Source organism: Cavia porcellus, unplaced genomic scaffold (assembly GCF_034190915.1).
Source record: "Cavia porcellus strain 051 isolate PalLab524CR breed Dunkin Hartley unplaced genomic scaffold, mCavPor4.1 scaffold_31, whole genome shotgun sequence".
In the NCBI taxonomy this organism is placed as follows: domain Eukaryota; kingdom Metazoa; phylum Chordata; class Mammalia; order Rodentia; family Caviidae; genus Cavia; species Cavia porcellus.
In genome coordinates this window covers 40510437-40533449 of record NW_026947514.1, presented here as the reverse complement: position 1 = coordinate 40533449, position 23013 = coordinate 40510437, and the positions used below count along the sequence as shown (strand labels likewise).

Sequence of the window (23013 nt, the reverse complement as noted above, 5' to 3'; positions counted from 1 at the left end):
CCAGGGGTGGCACTTACAGCGGCCATTGATGAGGAGTGAGGAGCTGATTGGGGTATTCTTCAAATGCAAACAGGAAGGGGAGTTGCAGTAAGGCTGAGGAAGAAGCAGGAAGTGGTAGGCGGTCCTGCTTTGGCCTTCGCCACATTAGACCACCGCCATAAACGTAAAGTAATTTATTCTAGGGCAAGAACCTTTCAGTTCTCTTTTCCGTATGTATTCCCACCTGGAAAATGAAATCAGAATATCTAAAAATCCATTATTTTAATATACATGTAATCTAAAATTATAATACTCGTCTTTAAAATGATCACTAATAACTAACAAAACTGCTATTTAAAGGTATTAATTTCTCCTATTTTTCTAACAGAGTCAACATATTTCATTGGCCCCTATTCAGAAGCTTGAAGAAGCTCTATATGAATACCAGCCACTGCAGATAGAGACATGTGGACCCCCAGTTCCTGAGCTTGATATGTTGGGCAGACTTGGGTAAGTGATCAAAAGAACATCATGTGGAGTAGCTAGTGTATTCAGCTTTCTTGTGCTAGTTTTGATTTTGACTTCAACATTCCTAGTTTTTTTTATAGTACTTTTTGTTTATTATATATACTTAGCTCAGTACTCATAGTCTTGTTCATTTAAGATTACTGTTCACAAATATACTATATATAATATATTAGATGAAACACCATGCACTACATGCTGAAATAATGTTTTTTAAAGTTCCAAATAAAATTTTACAAAATATTATCTGTGCTTGGTTACTGTCAATTTCAAGAAATTGGTAATGTTCAAAAAGGGTCAATATACTTTTTTTTTTTTTTTTGGAGATAGGATCTTATCTTAGAGTTAGGCTGGCCTTAAACTTGCAGGGAACCTCAGCTTCCCTAGTGATGAGAGGGAGTATGTGTGTGTGCCACCATACCCAGTCATTGTTAGGTTTTTAGTTTATAAGAACTTAACTTTTTTTTTTTTTTGTACTGGGGATCGAAGAACTTAGCTCTTTTTAAAAAAAATTTTATTTAAAAAAAACTAAGCAAAACAGAAAATAGGTAGAAATAATACATATGTTCAGAAAAAACAGTAAGAAATCACTAGTTGATGTTTACATATTGTCGTTTTACAAATAGTTGTTCAAGATACAAAAATGGAACATGTAAAGTGGAAATTCAAACAGCGAGACTGCAAACAGTTCAACTCTCCATCAAAAACTTAGTAATATGGTTGTCAATTCTATACACTTAAACATACATGCAGTTATCTATATCTTCATTTATTTCACTCCAGGCTCTTCTTGACTTGATGGTTTGTGTCGAGAAGTCTGCAGTGATTCTGATGGGCCGTCCTTTATAGGTGATCTGTTTCTTGTCTCTAACAGCTTTTAATATTCTGTTCTTATATTGAATTTCTGGGATCTTGATTATTATATGCCTGGGTGTAGTTCTGTTTTGGTTGTAGGTGGCTGGAGTTCTGTATGCCTCATATATCAGAATATCATTTCCTTTTCCTGTGTTTGGGAAGTTTTCCTTAATTATTTCTGTGAATAGGCTTTGTAGTTCAATTGTTTGCACCCCAGCTTCTTCAATCACATTCTTTATTCTCAAGTTATAGATCCTCTTGTCATCTTCTAGCCTTTGTATTGTTACTGTTTGTTTCCTTGTTATTTTTTAAAAAGTTTTCACTTTCATAATTTCACTTTGCAAAATTGTCCTCCAGTTTGGATAATCTATCCTTAGTTTCTTTCAAGCTGATTTGCCATCTTTCCATAGAGTTTTTAATTTCCTGGTATTCTCTTTCAATCTGCTTCATGTATTCTATATTTTTTTTATATTCTTCATTAAATGGTTCTCTCCTTTGTTTGAGTTCCTCCCTTCTTCCATCTGTGTCTGCTTGAGAGGTGCTTAGTATGTCTTTTATTAATCTTCTTATATCTTGCTTTAGTTGGCTAAATATTTCACTTTTGTACTTGTCTATGAGGTCCTGAACATTTCTCTTTATGTCCACTCGTGCCATGTCTGATATTGCATGTTTGCTGTTCTCATTTTCCTTTGTATTTACCTGTCCTGGGTCAATGTTCGCAGGGTTGGGACCTTTTTGTTGTTGCTTCCTCTTCCCATCTTTTTTGCTTCTTCCAGGAGGCCCTAGTTTCTTTCTTTGTTGGTTACGATTCTTCTGAAGCGTGCTGGCTAGATGACCCCTCACACTGTGGTGTGCTAGTGAGCTGCAAACAGGGACAGCATATGCTGGCCCTTCCCCTCTGGATCAGACAAGCTGCTGTGTCCTGCACTGTTTTACTTTGTGCTGCCTCCCCTCCTGGTCAGTCAAGCTGCTGTGGCCTGCACTGTATTATTTTGCGTTGCCTCCCCTCTGGGTCAGTCCAACTTCTGAGGCTTCACTGGGTTAGTGTGTGCCACCGACATAGGGACTTGATTTCGGATATCCTATGGGGTCTCAGCCAGGTCACGTGACCCAGGCCTAGCTCACTTCACTAATCCCATTCAGGAAGGAAACAACTGACTGAAGTCACTGCTGCCCCTTGTACTTGCCAGTCCTGCCCGGTCCCCAAATGTCGTCCGCCAGAACCCCCCTTTCTGTGGATTGACTGCACTCCCGTCACTCACCACAGGTCAATGCAGGCTCCCCGCCAACTCAGCTCTCTGTTTGGCTCGCTGACCCACGATCTCAGTGTAACTGTGTCTCCAGTGAGACCAGAAGCAGTGGGATCTCCGACAGCTCAGCAAGTTGTGGCCAGATCTCTGATGGCTCAACAAGTCGCCCTCTGAGGCCGGAAAACTGAACCTTTAGCTGTTCCAATAATAGCACCGAGACTGTATGTTTAGTTGGTTCTTCTCATCTTAATTTCTTCTTGGGATGAAAGAATTCATCTCCCTCTGTTTGGGGCTCCCCACTCTGTGTTATGTTGAATTCTAAGTTGACTATCTCAAGGAGCCTCTGTAGCCTGTTTTTATCTATCCATCATCTGTTTCCGGTTTTGTTGATATAACTTCATTTTAAACCTGTTCGTTGAGAGGTTTTGTCATGAAAGGACTTAGAATTTCATCAAATACTTCTGCATCTGTTGAAATTATTATATATTTTTTACTTTTCATATTTTCAGTGTCAAGTATATTTCATTGATTTGATTATGTTAAGTAAACCTTATATGCCAGAGATAAATTCTATTTATTTCTATGCAATAATCTTTTTTGGTATTGTATTAAATTTGGTTTCATTGCATTTCATTGATGATTTCTGCATCTCTGATCTTTAGTGATATTAGCTTTTATATTTTATTTTATTTCATGAGTTTTTGTCTGGCTGTTGTATTGAGGTATAGAATGAGGTATGAAGTGTTTTCTCTAGGTGTTTTGGAAAGTTTGAGAAGGATTTATGTTCTTGTCTATGTGTTTTGTAGAATTCATTGTAAAGGTCATCAGATGCAGGATATTTCTTCATCAGAAGGTTCTTGATATTTCCCTTTGCTATTTATGGGTCCATTGAATAGATTATCCATTTCTTAAGGATTTAATCTTGGTAGGTTTTGTGATGGTGAGAATTTTTCCATTTTATCTGAATTATTCATTGTTGGAGTATCATTGCTTGTGGTATGCTCTTATCCATTTACTTTAACTAAAGATTTGCCAATTTAAAAAAATCTTTTTTCTAGTTTTTCTTCCTAAATTGAGAGTATTGAAGTCTACAACTATTATTGTAGAGTTATTTTCTTCTTTGAATTCTGAAATCTCTTTCTTCATATATTTGAGTGCTTTGTTACTGGGTACACAGATAGTTTTATTTGTAGTATGTTTCAGTGTATTGAATCTTTGATTAATATATTGTGTTTTTTGTCCTGCAGACTCTTTTAGTTAAAGGTCTATTTTATCTAGTAGTGTTACCACAGCTCCTGTATTTTGGTTGCCATTTACATGAAATAACCTTTCCCATTCTTTTAATTTTAGCTTAGTTTTGTCTTTTGAACTAAAGTTAGTCTGTTGTACACAGTATCTAATTAGAGCACTTAAAAAATTCAGTGTATCTTGGTGTTATGTGTATGTTTGTTTAGTTTTAGTACTTGGGAGGCAGAGCCAAAAGGATTGCTGCAAGTTCAAGGCCAACCTGAACTACATAGTGAGACCCTGTTTCCAAAATAAAAACAAACAAACTAACCTCTATGTTTGATTGAAGGGACTGACTCCATTTAAAGCAATTAAGTGGAAAAAAAGATCTTCTGTCACTTTCCTATTTATTTCTATGTGCTTTTCTCCCCCAATAACATGTTTCCTACATTATTGTCTTGTGTTCAGTTGATATTTTTTTAGTACAACATTTAAATTTCTCACTTGTTACCTACTGTGAGTGTGTGTGTGTGTGTGTGTGTTTGTGTAGTACTGGGTATTGAACCCAAGGCCTTTGCCTTGAGCTATATCCCCAGTTCATTTTTAAAATTTTGACACACTAATTTGATTTCTATAACATAAGTGTTACTTTTCTTTTGTTGCTGAGACAAAATACCTGACACCCAAATTAAAGAAGGAAAGGTTTATTTAGCCCAGTTTGTAGTGGTTTCAGTTAATACTCGGCTGGGTCCACGGCAGGGTGGTATGGCAGAGGGCAAGAGTTGATATTAGTGGAAGACCGCAACACGAACAAGAGCAAAAATGGTGGAGCAAGTGAGCCTCTTTCCCTCCTTTATATTGTATGCAAGCTGATTGCCCCAGGACTGGTGTAGCGCTCACACTCATAATCCCAGCATTGGACCATGAGGTCCAGTCACAGATCCTAGAAGCTTGCCTCCAGGACTGCATGAGGCTTTGAGGGGATATCGAGACAAAAACTACAACAACATACAAAAATCTGTATCCCCTTAGCAGTCTATCCCCCTTTTAGTTTTTGATGACACAAAATTATATCATTTTATGTTATGCATTTAAAAAATAAAAATTAATGTATTTTAATACATTAGTCTCTTAGATTATATATAATAGAAATCAAAATGTGGAGTTTCAAACCAAAGTTGTAATAATAATAGCTATTATTTTAAAACTAAGATGCACTTAAATTCTATTTTCTTTCTTCTAGCAATAAGCCCATTAAGCGTATTCTAATTTTACAATTTTTATATCTAATGTGTCCATTCATTGTTTTCATAATTTCTGCTTCTTTGCTTAAATTTCCTGCTTTTTCATACATATTACCCTACTTTTCCACTAGATTCTTTAATTTATTAATCAGAGTATTTGAAAACATCCCTCTCTAATAGTTTGAATTTCTCTGGGTATGACTCCATCAGCTGTTTTTTGTGTTGATAATTGATTTGTTGTCTTCCTGTTTCTTGCTATTATTATTTGAATCTTAGCCATTCTGTGTAACAAAGTAGTATTTAGTAAAATAAGTAATGTTGATGCCTAGAAGTACATGTATTTTTTCCTCTACTCTATTAGCAGAAGTATTGGGTAGTAAATTCTATGTTGTGATTCCTGGGATTTGTTATTATTCTGATTGCAATCTTTATACTATAGACTTCAGATTTTTTAATCATGGTCTGTTGCCATTTTGGGTTTAGTACTTGGAAGGATTTTGTATGCATTCTGTTCTACTACTAATTTTCAACAGGTTCTACTCAGTACCTGAGCAGCAGAGGGGTTCTCTTTTGGTGTTTCTCACCAACAGAAATTTGCTTTTGCTTTTTACTTGGAATAAGACTTTTGGTAGGAGCCAAGGGGTTTTATCGATTCTTCTGTTCCTAGTTTAGTCTTAGAGTGTACTGTGTGCCTGAGCCTCAGAGTGGTGCTTTCTTGTTTTTAATCTCTTTCCCAAGGACTAGCAAACTGTATCTCTTTCTTTAGAGCACAGTCTGCCTTGAGGTGGGGTAGAGTACAAGGCAGTTTCCTCCCCTTCCTTGGGTGTCTGCTTTACACCAGTGTGGGGACCTCAGTAGGAGCTAGTTTTCTGCTTTTCTTTAGGGCCTGGTGGCTTTTGCTTGTTTTGTCGTAGGACTGAGAGGGAATGGTCGGCTTTTCTACTCCTTCCCCAGTGGTACTGAGACTTCACTCTTTGCTAGCAGTGCATGCCTGACTGCTGTTTTAGTAGTTCATTTTCTCTTGCATTTAGAGGTCAATATTTTTGAATTTTGTCTATTCCATGAAATTCCTTTTTAAAATCTGCTATGATGGTGACACTGTTACATGTTTGCATGCATGAAATGCTATTAGAATTCTGTGTACCATTTGCCAGTAAATTATTAAATAGAATAAAATTTGGGCAACACTTTTGAATGCTTGGAGTCATTTTTTATTTCCTTTTGTCTTTATCACTATGGTTTAGAGTTTTCAATATAGCATATATCCTTTAGAGCTGTTTGTACTTTTCCCAAGTTTTTCATAGTTAAATCTGAATTGAACCTAAATAAGAGAGATTTGATTACTGTTTTCTGTGGTGGTGGTAGTTGGGGAATCTTTCATCAACCACTGGATATATATATAACATAGATAGTGTCTTGCAGGATTCTAGAAACAGATCTTTTTTATCTCAATAAAAACTGCATGTGTATTATTTTTTTTTCTCAAGGTAAAGTGATTTATTTATTTACTTTGAACAAGGAAAATAGAAAAAAAGAATAGATGTGATTCAGAATTTCAAGAAAGAAAAAAAGGGAATTAAAATGAAAGAAAGTGTATGTATATTCTATATCTAAAATACTTTAAAAAGCCAAATTGTTTTGATGGCAAACGAGTGTGTACTTTAAGCAATTGATCTTGGTGGGAACAGTTTCTTTTAGATATCTATGACTTTGTAATGGAAGAGATTCTAGATTAACAATAATGGAACCAAAATGGCTAAAGAAATACCTATGACTTTTTATTTGGCTCAGGAACTGTTTGTAAATATACAATTTTCCATGTTTTTCTTTTTACCTTTCTATTTTGACATATTTACTTATTTGCATTTTGGGTATGATCTTGCTATGTTGCCCTTATTGGCCTTGAACTCTTGACAAACCTTGTTGCCTTGAGTTCAAGAGATCCTCCCACCTCAGCCCCTGAGTAGTTAGAACTATCGGCATATACCATAACAGCCAATTAAAGGAATTAAATTCATTATAATCAAGTTTAGTTATTTGGAGCCAGGATTAAAGCAAATATCCTTTTGGGGGAATATGTTATAACCTTGTACCTACATGTCTACTAGAGTAAATCATAATTAACTTCCTATACTATATAAACTTCATTTTCTTTTCTGGAATTATTATTTGAAGCTATATGCTTTCTTACTGTTTCATTACTAAAGACTCAATATATCTGTTTTTACCTAATTTAATTTTTAGAAATAGTGAGAAAATGAAGGAGTTGCTTTATGAAATTACTTCTCAATGAATGGTTTGATGTTCTCCAACGTGCTGCTTTCAAGGTGTAAGAATTATGTAGTTAAGTTGACTAAAACTGTACTAGGTCCGCATTAGGTTTGCTTTGCTAGAAGATTACATCTGATTAACTCCAGTTGTCCTTTTGAATGGCCTTTTCCCCTTATCCAATCTCTACTTCTTTTTCTCTCTTTTCTTATTGAAGAAAATTTCCATTTTATATTGTCCTTTAAAGGGAATTTCCATTTTATATTGTCCTTTAAAGGGAAACAATTTTTCTAGACACAATGAAGAATAAAATCTCATATTCTCACTTTTTAAATATAAACATCAGTTAACTAAAAATTTATTTTCAACATTTATGGTTCACACAGTGTAATTTTATGCAAATTTTTGCTTGGATTTTTTGTGAATTTATACCACATTTTAATGTGTGTTTAGGAATAAATTTCCATTTCATTCAAATATTTGAACAGTGAAAAGTAATTCAAATTTTCACAGTATTGAAAATAAATGTAAATTTATTATATACAAGGCAATATTAAGAAAAACTTTCATGCCAGTTTTGAGACTATTACATGATGAAATATTTAAATAGCTTTGTGTATTATCAGTATGCTTTTACTAAACACGCTAATTTTTTTTTAAATACTTACAGTTTTGTGTAACATAGTAATCATAATATTGGTAAAGCTGAAAAGTGCTTTGTGGTTGTTAAGTGCTGGGGGTTAAACCTGGGAATCTTATTTATGCTGAGTATGCACATTGCCACTGAACTATATCTGAATTAAGTAAAATGAAATCTTAACTTGTAAAACATATAAAACTTACCATCTTTTTTGTTTTTTTGTAGCAGAGTGTTATAACAAAATACACATGTTCATTTCTGACTTCTGTAGACAGGAGAAACAATTTCTATTTGATTTCTGTTAGTCTCTGTCAATTTTGTGCTCCTTGTAGCCATACACAACATTGATTTTAAAAAAAAACCCACTATGTTGAGAAAAGTAATTATTACAGTTCTGCTATTACTGGTAAAGCAATTAAAAGCATTAATTATTGAGGAATAGAGAAGGATATATTCTATAAAACTAGAAGATCTGTCTTTTTGGTTTTTTGTTCTAAAAATTGATAAATTAAACCTTTTCATATCAGTTAGGAACTTGAGAAGCTGTGTTGAATGTATTCTATGAGAGTGTTTGTTAATAACAACTAACGACCTTGTTTTTTTTCTTAAGCCTTTTCTCACCATTGCCAGAAATAGCTTTCCAACATATCAGCCTGGTCTAGCCTCTTATTAATAACTTGGTGGTTCAGCATCAACTTCATATTCAGGGCCTTGGCCCCCTCATAATTCTATATTCTGCTTATTTTATCTTTGGAACTTGCAGACAGCCATGTGGTGGTTCCCATGCTTTTGTGCCATTGCATGTGGCATGCCATTTTTAGGAGACTGTTTTTCTGTACTTGTACCATTATTCCAGTAATTTCTTCCCTTGTTTGTGTCTCTTGCCACTCTTTCTATTTGGGTAGTATTTTTTTTTCTATGTATTTCTATGAATAAGCTGTGCAACTACTAACCATTGAAATTTAAAATGATTTTTTTAACTTAAATTATTATGTGAAATAGTTTAAATCTTTGCGCGTGAAGTATATTGGTGAAGTCCTATTAATTTTCCATTGTTTTTCTACTTAGAAAGTGCCAAGCAAATATAAATAAAAAAAACAAAGCTATATATTTGTTACTTTTATATAAATTTAACTTTTATGAGGCAAAAACAACCTGTACTCTCTTTTTTAATATAGTAAATCATTTGGTCCAGAAAAATTTGCAATTTTTTCTTCATTGGTATGTTATTTATTTTGCTATATACAAAATCTTAAATATGCTAGAATTTTTCTCCCTCATTTTTTTTTTAAATTTTATTTAAGGAGAAAAAGAAAAAAAGCAGAAAAAGGGTACAAGTTATACAGAATTTCAGAAAAAAAAATAAACAGGAAATCACTAGTTAATGGATTATATATTGTCCTCTTAGAAATATTTGTTCAGGGGGCTGGGGATTTAGCTCAGCGGCATAAGCGCTTGCCTTGCAAACAGGCAGTTGTGAGTTCGATCCCTGCTACCAATAAAAACAAAAAAGACAAAAGAAATATTTGTCCAAGTTACAAAATTAAAGCATATAAAGTGGACATTCAAATAGTGAGACTGCAAACAGTTCTGTTCAATGATCCAAGAAAACTCAGTAATATCATTGTCTATCTTATACACTTAAATATACATGCAGTTATATTGTTTAGAGCACTTTCTTTTCCTCTCTTTTGTACAATGACTATTACACATTTTAGGTTTTATTGCTCCCACAGTTCTTATTACTTTTTTTGGAAGAGAGTAAAATCAAATGTGACATAACAGAACAGAGTCGGTTAAATCAAAAGGGTGGACAAAATAGATACTGTAAAAACATAATACAAGGTGATCAACAATGGTTACCATAATGCCTCCTGCTATCTCAAATAGAATTGCCTATATCATCAGTTATAATAAAATTGAACAAAACAGTAAAGAACGAAACCAACAAAACCAAAACTTTGGAGATATTACAGGTCTTCAAAAGTAGATAATAGTCAACCAGAATGGGCGTCATAATGAATCCCACTATCTTCACAGCTGTTGCCTAAACTTTCAAACCTGGCACTATCAAGCAAAACAGAATAGAGGAACATCAGTCAAAACAAGATGGTGAGAGCAATAACAGGGCTTCAAATCAAGTTAATAGAAAATCAAAGTGCATTACTGTAATATATCCTGCTATTTTTTAATTTATTTTTCCCTTAATTAAAAGGATAATAATAAAGTAAATAATAAAATGGAGATTGAGATAAAAGAGGGCATAACAACAAAACAGCGCAGATCAAAACATAACCATTTAAGCAAAATAGTGTCTCACCACAAGATAATCCCAACATAAAAGTAGTTACCATATTGTCTCTTTCCTTGAAATCTTTGAGTATAATTCATATACTGTAGCATCAAATATATCAAAACAATGTGAAACCATTCAAGAGAATGACAGTATTACAGGGTATTTAGAATTAACTAACAGAAAATGAACAATGGTTTCTGTATAATCTCGTTGTCTATAAACGTTTTTGTTTATACTGTCACATATAATAAAATCCAAAAAGATACAACATGTTAAGACCTATGGAGACAGAAGAACAAGAGCTTGATGGGACTTCAAAACAAGATGATACTAAATCAGCATTATGACGTCGTTTTCTCCAAAATAGCTGTTTCTATCATCCCATCTTCTCTGCCTCATTTCTGTTGAGCTCTTTTTCTGTCATTAGTTGTCAGTTTGTCTTCTTGATTTTGTTTTCTGCTGCATTCATTGTGGCCTCTCTGCCACTATTTCTGGATTCTTCGTATTTTTCTTTTTTAGAGTATCCTGCAGTATTCTCTGTAGAGTTGAATTGGTGGTTGCATATTCCCCTAGTTCCTCTTTATCCTGAAAGCACCTTGTTTTTCCATCAATTTCCAGGGATAGTTGTGCAGGATATATCAATCTTGGCTGGAGGTTATTATCTTTCAAAGCTTGAATTATTTTCCCCCACGCTCTTTGTGATTTGATGGTTTGTGCTGAGAAGTCTGCTGTAATTCTGATGGGTGTTCCCTTGTAAGTGATCTGTTTCTTGACTCTGACAGCTTTTAATATTCTGTTCTTATATTGGATTTCTGGTATTTTGATTATCATATGCCTGGGTGTAGCTCTGTTTGGGTTGTAGGTGGCTGTGGTCCTGTATACTTCATACATCTGAGTATCTTTACCTTTTGCTAAATTAGGGAAATTCTCCTGGATTATTTCTGCGAGTAGCTTTTGTAGTTCATTTGTTTGTGTCCCTACCTCTTCTTTTACATTCTTAATTCTTAAGTTATAGATCCTCTTATCATCTTCTAGTCTTTGTATTATTGCTGTTTGTTTCTTTGTTATTTTTAAGAAGTTTTTCATTTCATGTTCCCATATTACAAATCTGCCCTGCAGTTCAGATAATCTATCCTTAGTTTCTTTCAAGCTGTTATGCCAGTTTTCGATAGGGTTTTTAGTTTCCTGGTAATCTCTTTGAACCTGCTTCACGTATTCTGTGTTTTCTCTATTTTCTCCATCAAACAATTCTCCCCTCTTTTTCTGTTCTTCCATTCCACCATCTGTTTTTTCTTGGGTGGTGCTTAGCATTTCTCTAACTATTTTGCCTACGTCTTGCTTCAGGTCATTAATAACTTCATTCCTGAACTCGTCTATGAGGCTCTGGAGATAGCGCTGTATGTCTATTAGTGCCGTGTCTGCTATTGCCTGTTTCTCAGGATTGGGGGCCGAGGAGCCTTTCTTGTTGCTCCCTCTTCCCATATTCTTTGTTCCTTATGTATGCAAGCGTAAATAGAAGGCCTAGCTTCCTTCCCTGTTGGCCACAGTCTGATTGAATTGCGCCGGCTAGGTGTTCCTTCCCCTCGCAGCGCACCAGGGAGTTACGGACCGGGCAGCTTATGCGGGGCCCACCCCTCCAGGTCAACCTACCTAAGGCTTTACCACTAGGGTGCACCTCTAGGTGCTGGGACCTGGGTTGTGCTAGCCTACTGGGTCTCAGCCAGCAGCATCACCTAGGCTAGGCACTGCTCACCAATCCCGCTTGAGAGGGGTATATGTGACTGAAGTCACTACAGCACCCTGTTCTGGCAAGTCTGCCCAGTCCCAGAATGTCCTCTGTTGGAGCCTCCTAGACTGTGAAAGAGTCCCAGTTTTCCTCACTCACCACAGGTCAATGCATGGCTCCCTGCCTGTCCAGCTCTCAACTCCGTTCACTGATACCCGTTCTCAGAGCTTTCGCACGTCTCTCTTCCTGCAGCAGCGGAGGCAGGAAACCCAAATCGCGGCTTCCCATGGCGTGGGCTCCAGCTTCCATGCTGAGGCTTTATCTGTTCCTGTTATAGCACCAGGATTGCATTCCCAGTTGGTATCTCTCAGCCCAGTTCGTTCTTGGGTCAGCAGGGTATATCTCCTCTTGCTTAGGATTCCTCACTCCGCACCATTCCTGGATTCTAAGCTGGGTCTCGCAGAGAGCCTCTGTACCTGCTGCTATTTGTCCACCATGTTCTCTCAGAAGCCCTCATTTCTTATTTTCCATCAGTCTGTTTCAATTTCTATTTAACCATGTCGTGTTCTTGTTAAATTCCTAGTATATTTTAATAGTAAATAGTGTCTCTATTTTCTATTGCTTTATATCACATTATCATAAATTAGCATTAATTAATTAATTAATTTGGAGACAGCGTTTTGCTATGTAGTTCAGGCTGGGCTTCAACACACTTAGGGGTAGCCCAGACTGGCCTTGAATTCAAGGCAATCCTCCTGACTCAGCCTCCCAAGTGCTAGGTGTATACGTTTGTGCCACAACACTCAGAAATACCCATTTAATATTTCACTTATTGTCAGATTCTGTGGTTTAGGTGTTTTGGCATAGGAAACCTTCAGTTTATACTCATTTTGTGCATTGCTAATACCACGCTGCCTGCAGGCTTGTAGCCCTATTTAAGCAAAAATCTTAAGTCTTTTTTTTATCAAGTACATGAATTATCTTGTCAAGTTATGGTGGAGAAAGAGACAGAGGCAGAGACTAGGGCAGGCACTGCCCAGTGACCTGACTTCTTTCTGCCAGACCTCACCTCTGAAAGGTCCTTCCACCTTCCAGTAGTACTGTGGCTTGTGACCAAGCCTTAAACACTAAGACTTTAGATCCATATTGTAGCACCCAGATGTAACTTCCTTTTTTACTAATACACAGTTTATTCGAGATTTTAATTATATGTGAAAACTCCTTTCACAGTTGAATACAATCACAGCATCTGTCAAATTCACAATTTTACTCACACTTGAATGTAAACTGTGCAAGGCATGCATGTAAAGGGGACCATGTCAGAATTGGAGAAAGTTTGGAGGCCATGTCAAAATTCTTCCCAGTTCAGATGTGCAAATCTTCTTTTGTTATCTTTCAGAATTTTTTTTTAGTATTTTTATACATTTGCTCTTCCACTGGCAAAAACAACAATGTATTTTTTAATTCTTTGAAATTTTTATATATTTGAAAAATTTTATATTAAAATATTGTGAAACATAATATGAAACATGTAGATAACCCGAACACCACTACTTTTGTAATTTTAGTGAATTTGCTTTAAATTTATAAACTGATTAGAAAAAATGAGTATTAATATCCACAGACTGGACTCTGTGGGTATTAATTTTGTCATATGCACGTTTATGATTTGTTACAATAAAACTATTTTCATTATTTTTCCTAACTGGTTCTAAAAGATATTAAATATATTTTGAATCTAGCAGTTTTATGCAAGAAACTCTGTTTATTAGTTTTTATTAGATAAATACCTGAGGTTTTATTTGAGAATCATTCATTTTAAAAAGAATGAGGTTTTCTTTTAGATAGTGTATTTCCAGCTTTAGGTCTATATTTTACTGCATTTAGCTAGAACTTGTAGTTTCGGTGTTAGAAGTGTTAGTTAATAACTAAGTTCTTTTTTCTGATTTTTCTATGAATGTCTCAAATATTTCATCAAGTGTCATATTGACTCTGTAAGTGGTTTTTAATTATCATGTGGAAGTTTTTTTTTAAATCACATTGAAGACATTTTTATCGTGTATTTGATTTTTACTGATTGCATTTTTTGATCTGTTAGTACTTTTTGAACCTAATAATGTCTTAATCACATTAGGGTTTTTTCAATAGCTAATATTCTTTATATTCTTAAATACATACTTTAAAACACTATTTAGGAAAGAGTGAATCTCAGTTAGTTTAGGACATTTTAAGTGGGTTCAGGTTTTTATTAGGAACAGAATTGAAAACATTTGGTAATCTGTAAAAATCGTATCATTTAACAAATTAGAGTTTAATTAGCTTCATTAAAGTATGCTTTACAGATAGCAAGATAGATAATTGTATACAATTGTAGCTCAGTTCACAAAGTTGATTTACTGTATGATTTTGGAAAAGATGATTATGTTTGTGTTTGTATGGGAAAGATGGCCGTAGTCGTTTTTGTCACGTGGTGCATTGTTTGCAAACAAATTTAAAATTGTTTTCAGTTCTGCATATTAAACTCATGATCTCACACTTGCCAGGTAAGTGCTGGTGCTGCTGAACTAAATCCTCATCACAAAAATGAAATTTTGCCAAATGCTTCTGTTTACAAACAAAAGCATTCATGAACTGAGGTACCAATGTATTTTTATGAGTTTTGACAAATGCATCTAGTGTATTACTATCTCCACAATTTCATAATATAGGCTAGTTCTGTCATTTACTATCACCATGACCAACCTTTATTGTAAAACAAAGTAGAGTTTTAAAGGTTGGAGGTTATTCCTTACATTCTAAAATGGAATGTGGTATTTTGTATACTGCTCTTTTTGCGGGGGTGGGGATCAAGGTCTTTACCTGTTAGCTGATAATGTACAGTTTGCCTAATAATGGAGGAAAAGTACTTGCTTTATGTTTTGTTTTATTTTTGATTCTGTCTATTAAATTTATGTATCAGTTTTACAAAAGGTCTGTGGAGTATCAGGAAATCAAGGAATATAGGAAAACACAGAGATCAGAAAATAGACTCTACTCTGTGAGGGGTGTGCATATATATGTGTAATTTATATTATTCTTGGTTATAATTATGAAAATACCACTGAATTAATTTTTCCCTGACCATGGCAGCAAAATGTCTTTTTTTATCTGTTTTTATTGGTATTTGAGTTTTTAAAAAATCTGCTCTGACATCAACATGAACCTTTGTGCATAAAGTTCTAGCTTGGCTCTAGTCTGGTAAGTTTTAAATCTTTTTTATGCAGTCATGGAAAAAGATATGTTTCTGCTTGAAGCAGTTGTCAAACAAACTTCTTTCATCAACAGTCAGACGCAGGGCAGCTGAATGAGGCTGTTTAGTCTAGGGCAAATGCTCATGAGATTGCAAGGTCACTACGGAAATGTAATTATGTAGTTGATTCCAGAATAATTTTTTGTAGTTAGGAGTTTAGAGTATGAGTTAAAATATATGTATGTGTGTATATTTAATGAGATATATTAAAATTTATCTTAGTAAGAAAAACAGCATTAAGTAAAATAAATTATCACTGAAAAAATTTATAGAAATATAGTTTTAATTCAGATTTCTTCAGTACCCTCAAAAGCAAATTCAGTTTATTGTTGGAGTTTAGTTATTCCTCCCAAATCTCTGTAAAATTTATTAGGCCCTGTAGACTCCAAATATAATTGTCTCCACTGGGAAATGAAACCTATTCCAGTTAGCTCAAGTTAACCGAGAAAACAATTGATTCTTCTACAGTTACTTTACTTCTGTTACTTATTTGCTTATCACTCAGCAAATATTGATGAAATACTTACTGTGGGCCACTGAGTCTGCTGGGTACTAGGAAAACAGCACTGAAGAAAAAAGCAAAGAACACTATCATGAAGCTTACATTATTTTGACATAAAACCAACAACAAAAGTACATTATGGAATCCGTTAGTTGCTATATCAGTGAGAGTTTTCCAGAGCAATAGGACTGGTAGGATATATATAGAAATACAAAAGGGAAGAATTATTTTGGGACTTGGCTCGTGATTACAGACACCTTGAAGTTGCATGATTTGCTCCTGTCTACATGCTAGTTAGAAGAGAGCTCAGTGTGTAATTCATTATGAGTCTGAAGGTGTGAGAATGGTAGGAGCCAATGATGTGATCTCACTGAGGCCAAAATTTGGGAATCAGCTAGTGAAGAAGACCTGAAAACCTGGAGATTTTGAAGTCCTAGAACAAAGAGGCTGAATATTCTAGCTCCAGAAGAGAGTGAATGTGTCCTTCCTTTGTCTTTTGTTGTATTTTGGCCCTCAGCTGGCATGGGAGGTCCCTGCTCACATTGAAGAAAGTGGGTCTTACTCTACAGACTGACTCAAGTGCTAATCTCTGAAAGCACAGAAACAACCAGAAATAATGTTTGAACATTGCTTCATCCAGTCACATTGACACATAGAAATTAACCATTGTAATTGATAATTAGTACTTTGAAGATAAATGACAGAGTAATGAAAGGATGGATAATGATTGAAGTAGGTTTCCATTTTCTTTAGTGATGAAGTCTTTTGTAAGATGGTAATCTAGCAGAGATATGAACTAAGCAAAGAAATGAATCATGTTACATCCTGAGGAGGGTCAAAGAAACTAAGTGCAAAGGCCTTGAACTGGGAGGTATATGGGAAAGGAAGGAGTCCAGTGTGTCTTGGAACAAAAGTGAAAATATGAATTGGTAAGAGAATAGGTCAGAGAGTAGCAGGTTTTTTATTTAAGGGAGGCTAGGTAGAGTTAGATGCTGTATAGGACATTTTAGACCATAATCAAGATTTGGGTTTTTACTATGAGGAAAATGGGAAGTCACAGGAGAATTTTGAGCAGTGGTGTATCATGATGGGACTTACATCCAGAAAGACCAATAGAAGAGCTGATGGCAGGGCAGGTGGTAAGGATGAATGGTAGAAGCAAGAAAATTTGTAGCAACTGTGATTAAGGGGTAATGGCTTGGCCTAGAATGGTGGCAGTATAGCTGATAAAAAATTAACATTATAGACATAATTTTGATAACAAAGAATTTTTGATGGATTGGTTATAGAATAAGAAAAAGAGAACATGATTTCCAAGAATTTTATCTGTGCAACTAGTTGCTTTCAGGGTTTTCACCGAAGAATAGAGGTACCATCTACTGTGCAGACACAGGGAAGAGTTGAATTGTCTGTAGAGAATCTGAAAAATAATAAAACCAACTAAAAGGTTAGACTGCTTTTTTTTACAATTACTACGTACTCTAAACAGTGAGAATATTTCTATGCTCTTTAAGCAATGTCAGTTTTCAAATTTTTCAGAATAATACTTTTGTTAAAGTTCTAAACAATTCTGTGGTTACTTTTGAATTTAATAGTATATGTATACACTTCCAATGAGCATATCTTTATTTCTTGTTCTGTAATAACATGTGTGTAGAACTTAATTCAGAGAACTCCCCTTTGTAGTCAGTCCCAAGCTCCTCCTTCCCATTCTCAACTCCACTCCCTTCCCCGGATCCCACATACTTGGCTACATTTAGTTTTGCTTAAGAGTAAGTTTGTAAACCAGGCATGGTGGCACATGCCTGTAATCCCAGCACTCCAGAGGCTGAGGCACAAGGATCATTGCAAATTAGAGACCAGCCTGGGTTACAAAGTGCACTCAAGGCCAGCCTGAACTGCATGGTGAGACCCTGCTTCAAGAAAGACTCCTCCTAGCCCCCCCCCCCAAAAAAAAAGTTTGTGAAGTTTTAGAATTCACTTATCTCTTTTTTTGGCAAAATTTCTAATTGCCCTGAAACACTACATATTCTTGAGGGTTTTTTTTTTTTTAAGTAGATTTGAATTAAACAATGATGGTCTACTAATTATGAAGGTGAAAGAACAGAATTTAAATTCTTTTTTTTAAAATTTTATTTTGAAAGAAGTAAAATATAACAGAACAAGACAGAATAAAGCCAACTGAGATCGTGTGGTGAAATGGGTACAGAACTTCACAGCAGGTTACTGGGCTAACAGTAATAGGTATCACAGTATACTTCATTATCTTTACAATAGTTGTTCTTTCAATCACATTATATCAAAATAAAATGAAATACAGAACATTATAGAACTTACCAAAACAGAATATTGAATAGAACAGTACCATAAATCAGAATACAGCAAAACAATAATAAAAATATTTGCCTTCAAAGAGATGGTAGAAGGAAATCCCCCTTATTTGCTATGGTCAACCTCCCAGGAGATGCTCAGATTTCTGGTTCCCATTTGCTAACAGGGGGACAAAGCAAGGGGTGGGTAGGGAAAGTGGGATGTTTGACTCTAGACAGTGCATCAGTAGGTTCACTATTGCTTAGCAGGGAGGCATGCTGGTTGCTTGGTTTCCCAGCATCCTAAGTTCCAACATGGTGCAGATCTCAGAAGACACTGGTGGTTCTCCCCCTGGAGGGGGCCGTAGTCTGCCACACTGCCACCACTTACCAGGGAGGGGAGCTGCTTGCTTGGTTTCCCAGCGTCCTAAGTTCCAACGTGGCGTGGATCTCAGGAGACACTGGTGGTTCTCCCCCTGGAAGGGCTGCAGTCTGCCACACTGCCACAGCTTACCAGGGAGGCAAGTCCAGGATTTAAATTCTTAGAATTTTATTTTTATACTTTTTCAACTATGAGGATCATTTAAAAGTTGCTAGAATTAATACTGTAGAGACAAATTCATGAGGTATATTGCAGTTTCTAGAATTTATTGAGAAATACAAATTTTACTGTGTTCTGCCAAACTCAGCAGTACCAGAAGGATACTTCTAGCAATTTGAGTACCTATTACAGCATGATAGCAACTTTTGAAATTAAAGTTAACAAAAGCTATTCTTATTACAGTGCAAGCAAAGATGGATTAATTTTTTAAAATGTCATCTATTGAACATAATATGCAAAAAATCAAATTATTGTATTTTAAAGTCAAATTTAATGAACTTGTTAAATTTGCAGAAGTAAAAACTCAAAACAGAAGTTTTAATGTGACATTAGTTTTTACTGGCATTGTATAACTCCCAACAAGAGAAAAATCTCAGTATTTGTGTGTTTTTCTGCATTGTTACTGTTTTCTGATTTCATGATTATTATAGATAGATGTGATGATGTACAGTCTGTGATGATGTACAGTACATTGTGTGTCATCCAACCCCTGATAGAGTTGCTTGTGAGAATGGGCTTTTGTGTTGTAGTGCATTGTATTAAAAAGATTTGGAGACTTGTCTTTTGACTTCCTGATATTCCATAATTTGTTTCCTTACCTTATTTTATTTGTCTTGTTATCTCTCTATAGTCATTTTATACTTTTAAAGTGGAATCAGTATTCAGTATTTTACAGTGCATATGTAAATATTTTCAAGTAGACCATATACAATGATTACATTTTCATAGATTTCCCCTGATTTCCTTGGTTTTTGTATATTTTAAAATTTTTCTTTAGCTTTAATCAGCATATTGCTCACTTCATCAAACACATTTAAGATCCTACTTTATCTAGGGCCGTATTTTATTTGATAAGATCAAAATAGAATCCATTTGTCTCCTACTTGGTTTTAACCTCCTTCCTTAGTATAGATGGCATTTATGTGCTACTTTTGCAAATAACCTCTCCACTTTGTGTTGAGTTGGGCAATAAGTCTTGTGTGATTGCTTCTTTTAAGTGCTTTAAAAATACTCTGCAAGAAATGATTAGATGTCTTAAAATCTACAGAAAAATCAGTAAACCTTTAGATTTCTTGTTTTGAGTTTTATCTAAAACTTGATTTTTTTTTTTTTAATTTTTTGGTACTGGGGAATTGAAGTCATGGACTGCATGCTTGCCGGGTAGGTGCTTATGCCACTGAGCTAAATCCCCAGCTAAAACTTGATTTTGAAAAAAATGAAACTGAAGGAAGGAAAAGTAATATTTTACTACTTATTTTATTCTCCTGTTCCCACTCTTGCATATCACAAAGGGAAATGAAGAAATATGACTTGGCTTACTGGTGAGTGGGAGGAATCTTCCAGTTGCAGGACATATTTAGATAGCAAGGGTCTTCTAGAAATTAGTCCAGAACAGAAAGACACTTCTTTAGGGTTCCTTGGTTTGTCATGTCATTCTTCTTTAAGAGGCTTTATCTTTTCAAGAATTTATTCCCTCACTTGGTTGAAATTAACATGTTTCAGCCTGATGTTAGGCTCTTTCCTGGCTGTCTCATGAATTCACCGGTTCATCTAGGCTGTGTAAAGTGGTTTTGGTTTATTTGTTACAAGTAATGATTCCAGTATCATTTTAATCCTCAATTTAAACAGTACTTTAATGTTCAAACATGAGATATTGAAGGGCTATATCATGATTTTCAGATTGTAGAGTATATCTTTTTTAATGGAATAAAACAAAACAACCAGCCAAGGTTTACATGGTATGTGTATTTTATGAAACTTTAATTTTAGATGTATACACCCACTTGTAATAGTTTTTCTTGTATCCTATATCACTAATTATGATAAGAAAAGTATGAGAAATGTTGCTTTAAACACAGCACAGACTAGAAATGACCACTCAAATTGTTTCCATAGGACAGAGGACATATTTTTTAGGTCTTAGGAAAAATATAAATGAACATAGTCTTAGGCAGGTGGACAGTCTTTGATTTTCTTTTATCACAAGGTAGATATACTGCTTGAAAAGACTTTTCAGTTCTTAACCCTCAGATGCAGTATAGACTCAAGAGTTCAAATGTATGAATAACCACTTCAAACTTACTCTTCCTTATTCTTTTTGTTTGAGTGTTCAAAATTTCTTGTTTTTGAAAACTTTGATAGCTTTTAATTTGGTTGAGAGCATCACCATCTATTTGTTCCACAATTGTAGAAGATTCTCTTTTTTAGGCTAAGGAAAATCTGTTAGAAGGATCAATCCATCATATAGTGAAAATTACCATACTTCTAAATCTGTTATACAGATTTAATGCAATTCCAATCAAAATTTCAGTAGCATACCTCACAGAATTGGAGAAAACAACCCTAAAATGTATCTGGATCAAGAAGAGACCTAGAATAGCAAAGGCAGTTCTGAGCAATAAATGTAAAACAGGGAGCTTCACAATCCCTGATTTGAAATTATAACAAAGCTATTTCGATAAAAACAATGTGGTATTGGCAAAACAAATAAACAAACCAAAACAAAAAACAGACCCAAAGATTAGTGGAGTAGATTAGTAGATGCAGAAACAACTCCAGACATACTAAGCCACTTTATCTCTGATAGAGGTGCCAAACACATTCACTGGAAGAAAGACAGCCTCTTTACTAAATGCTGGAAAAACTGGCTCTGTGCATGCCGAAGATTAAAACTGGACTCATATGTTTCACTATCCACTAAACTAAATTTGAAATGGATCAAAAATCTAAATATCAAAACAGAAACAAATCTGCTGGAAGATAGAATAAGTAAAACTCCTAAAGACATTGGTGTAGGCAAAGACTTTATGAGAAAAACCCCAACCACACAGAAACTTACCACAAAGAATCAACAACTAGAATCTCATCTTATTAGAAAGCTTTTGCATAGCAAGAGAAACCAACAGTGAAATGTGGGAAAAAATGTTCGCTGGCTGTTCCTCAAAGGATCAGTATTGAGAACATATAAAGAACTCAAAAATATCAGACCTCCTCCGTTTAAAGACCCAATCCAAAAATGGGCATCTCAAATGAATACATATTTCTCAACTGAAGAAATACAAACAGCAAGTAAGTATATTAAAAAATGGTCAACCTTAGTGGTTATTCCAGAGATGCAAATTAAAACAACACTGAGATTCTACCTTACCCTGCTGGAAAGAGTGCTGTTATCAAGAAATCAACCAAAAACAAATGCTGGAGGGGCTGTGGGGCAAAGTGAATCTTTCTTCACTGTTGGTGGGAGTGCACCACTCTGGAAATCAGTGTGGAGATTCCTCAGAAAACTAAGATAGGAGATCTCATTTGACCTAGCTATTCCTCTTCTGGATATCATCCCAGAGGAATTAAAAATACTGTAGCACAGCAATGTATGTGCACCCATGTTTATAGCAGCACAATTTGTAATAGCTAGATCTGGAAACAACCCAAATGCCCATTACTTGAAGAATGGATAAATTTTATACCATGGAGTACTACTCAACCATAAAACGGATAAAGTCAAAGCTTTTATTGGTAAATAGATGCAACTACAGACCATATTCATGAGTGAAATAAATCAGTATCTCGTATATGAACATTTTCTCCTTAATGTGAAAAGCTTAAAGAGTAAATAGGGTCCAAAATGTACAATAGATATTGTAAAATGGGAAGAAACTTTAAAAGGAAAGATAAACTAGATGGGGGATGGAGAAAGAAGAAAAGGAAAAGAAATATATATATATATATATATATAAAATAGCTAATATAGTTATACTATTAATTTCTCTTAGTTCATTGAAAAGAAAGGTTTGTGCTAATATTGTTTGGACAATTAAATGCTGATATTTTGTACTCTAAGTAATTTAAAGAAAACTACATACAATATATTATCCATTGTTACCTTCTTGTTTTGAAATTTTGTTTTATTTTTTCTCTTTAGAATAAAAAAAGAGGATCGATCCAATTAATTGTTCATTTTTCTGTGCTTTTTCTTCCAAACTTGCGCACACTAATACACATACATACTACAGTATTTATTCAGATGAAAAGTGTATCTAATTTCTGGTTAAAATCTTAAAAGAAAAATGAGAAAAGAAGGATAAAATGGAAACAAAGCTTTGTGAATAAGAAGGGAAAGGGGTTAAATGGAGGAGTGGCAAATGTGAGGAAAAGGATAAATCAAGTATATTATGTACAAGTATAAAATCTCTAAGATGGATGTGATCATTATATGTACCTCAGTTATACAAATAAACTTAAAAATCATAAAAGATGAAAAAGTTTTGTCTTTTATAAACATAAAAGTCATAAAAGATGACAAAT

At 34.7% G+C, this 23013-nt stretch overlaps 1 protein-coding gene across 1 annotated transcript in view; it reads left to right on the top strand.

The window, feature by feature from the left end:
* Mnat1 (MNAT1 component of CDK activating kinase) overlaps nt 1-23013 on the top strand; it is a 212638-nt gene that overhangs the window by 135563 nt on the left and 54062 nt on the right. Inside the window, exon 7 of the mRNA XM_003472515.5 lies at nt 368-489. Coding sequence (XP_003472563.1) covers nt 368-489 — 122 coding nt within the window. The remainder of the gene's footprint in view (nt 1-367; nt 490-23013) is intronic.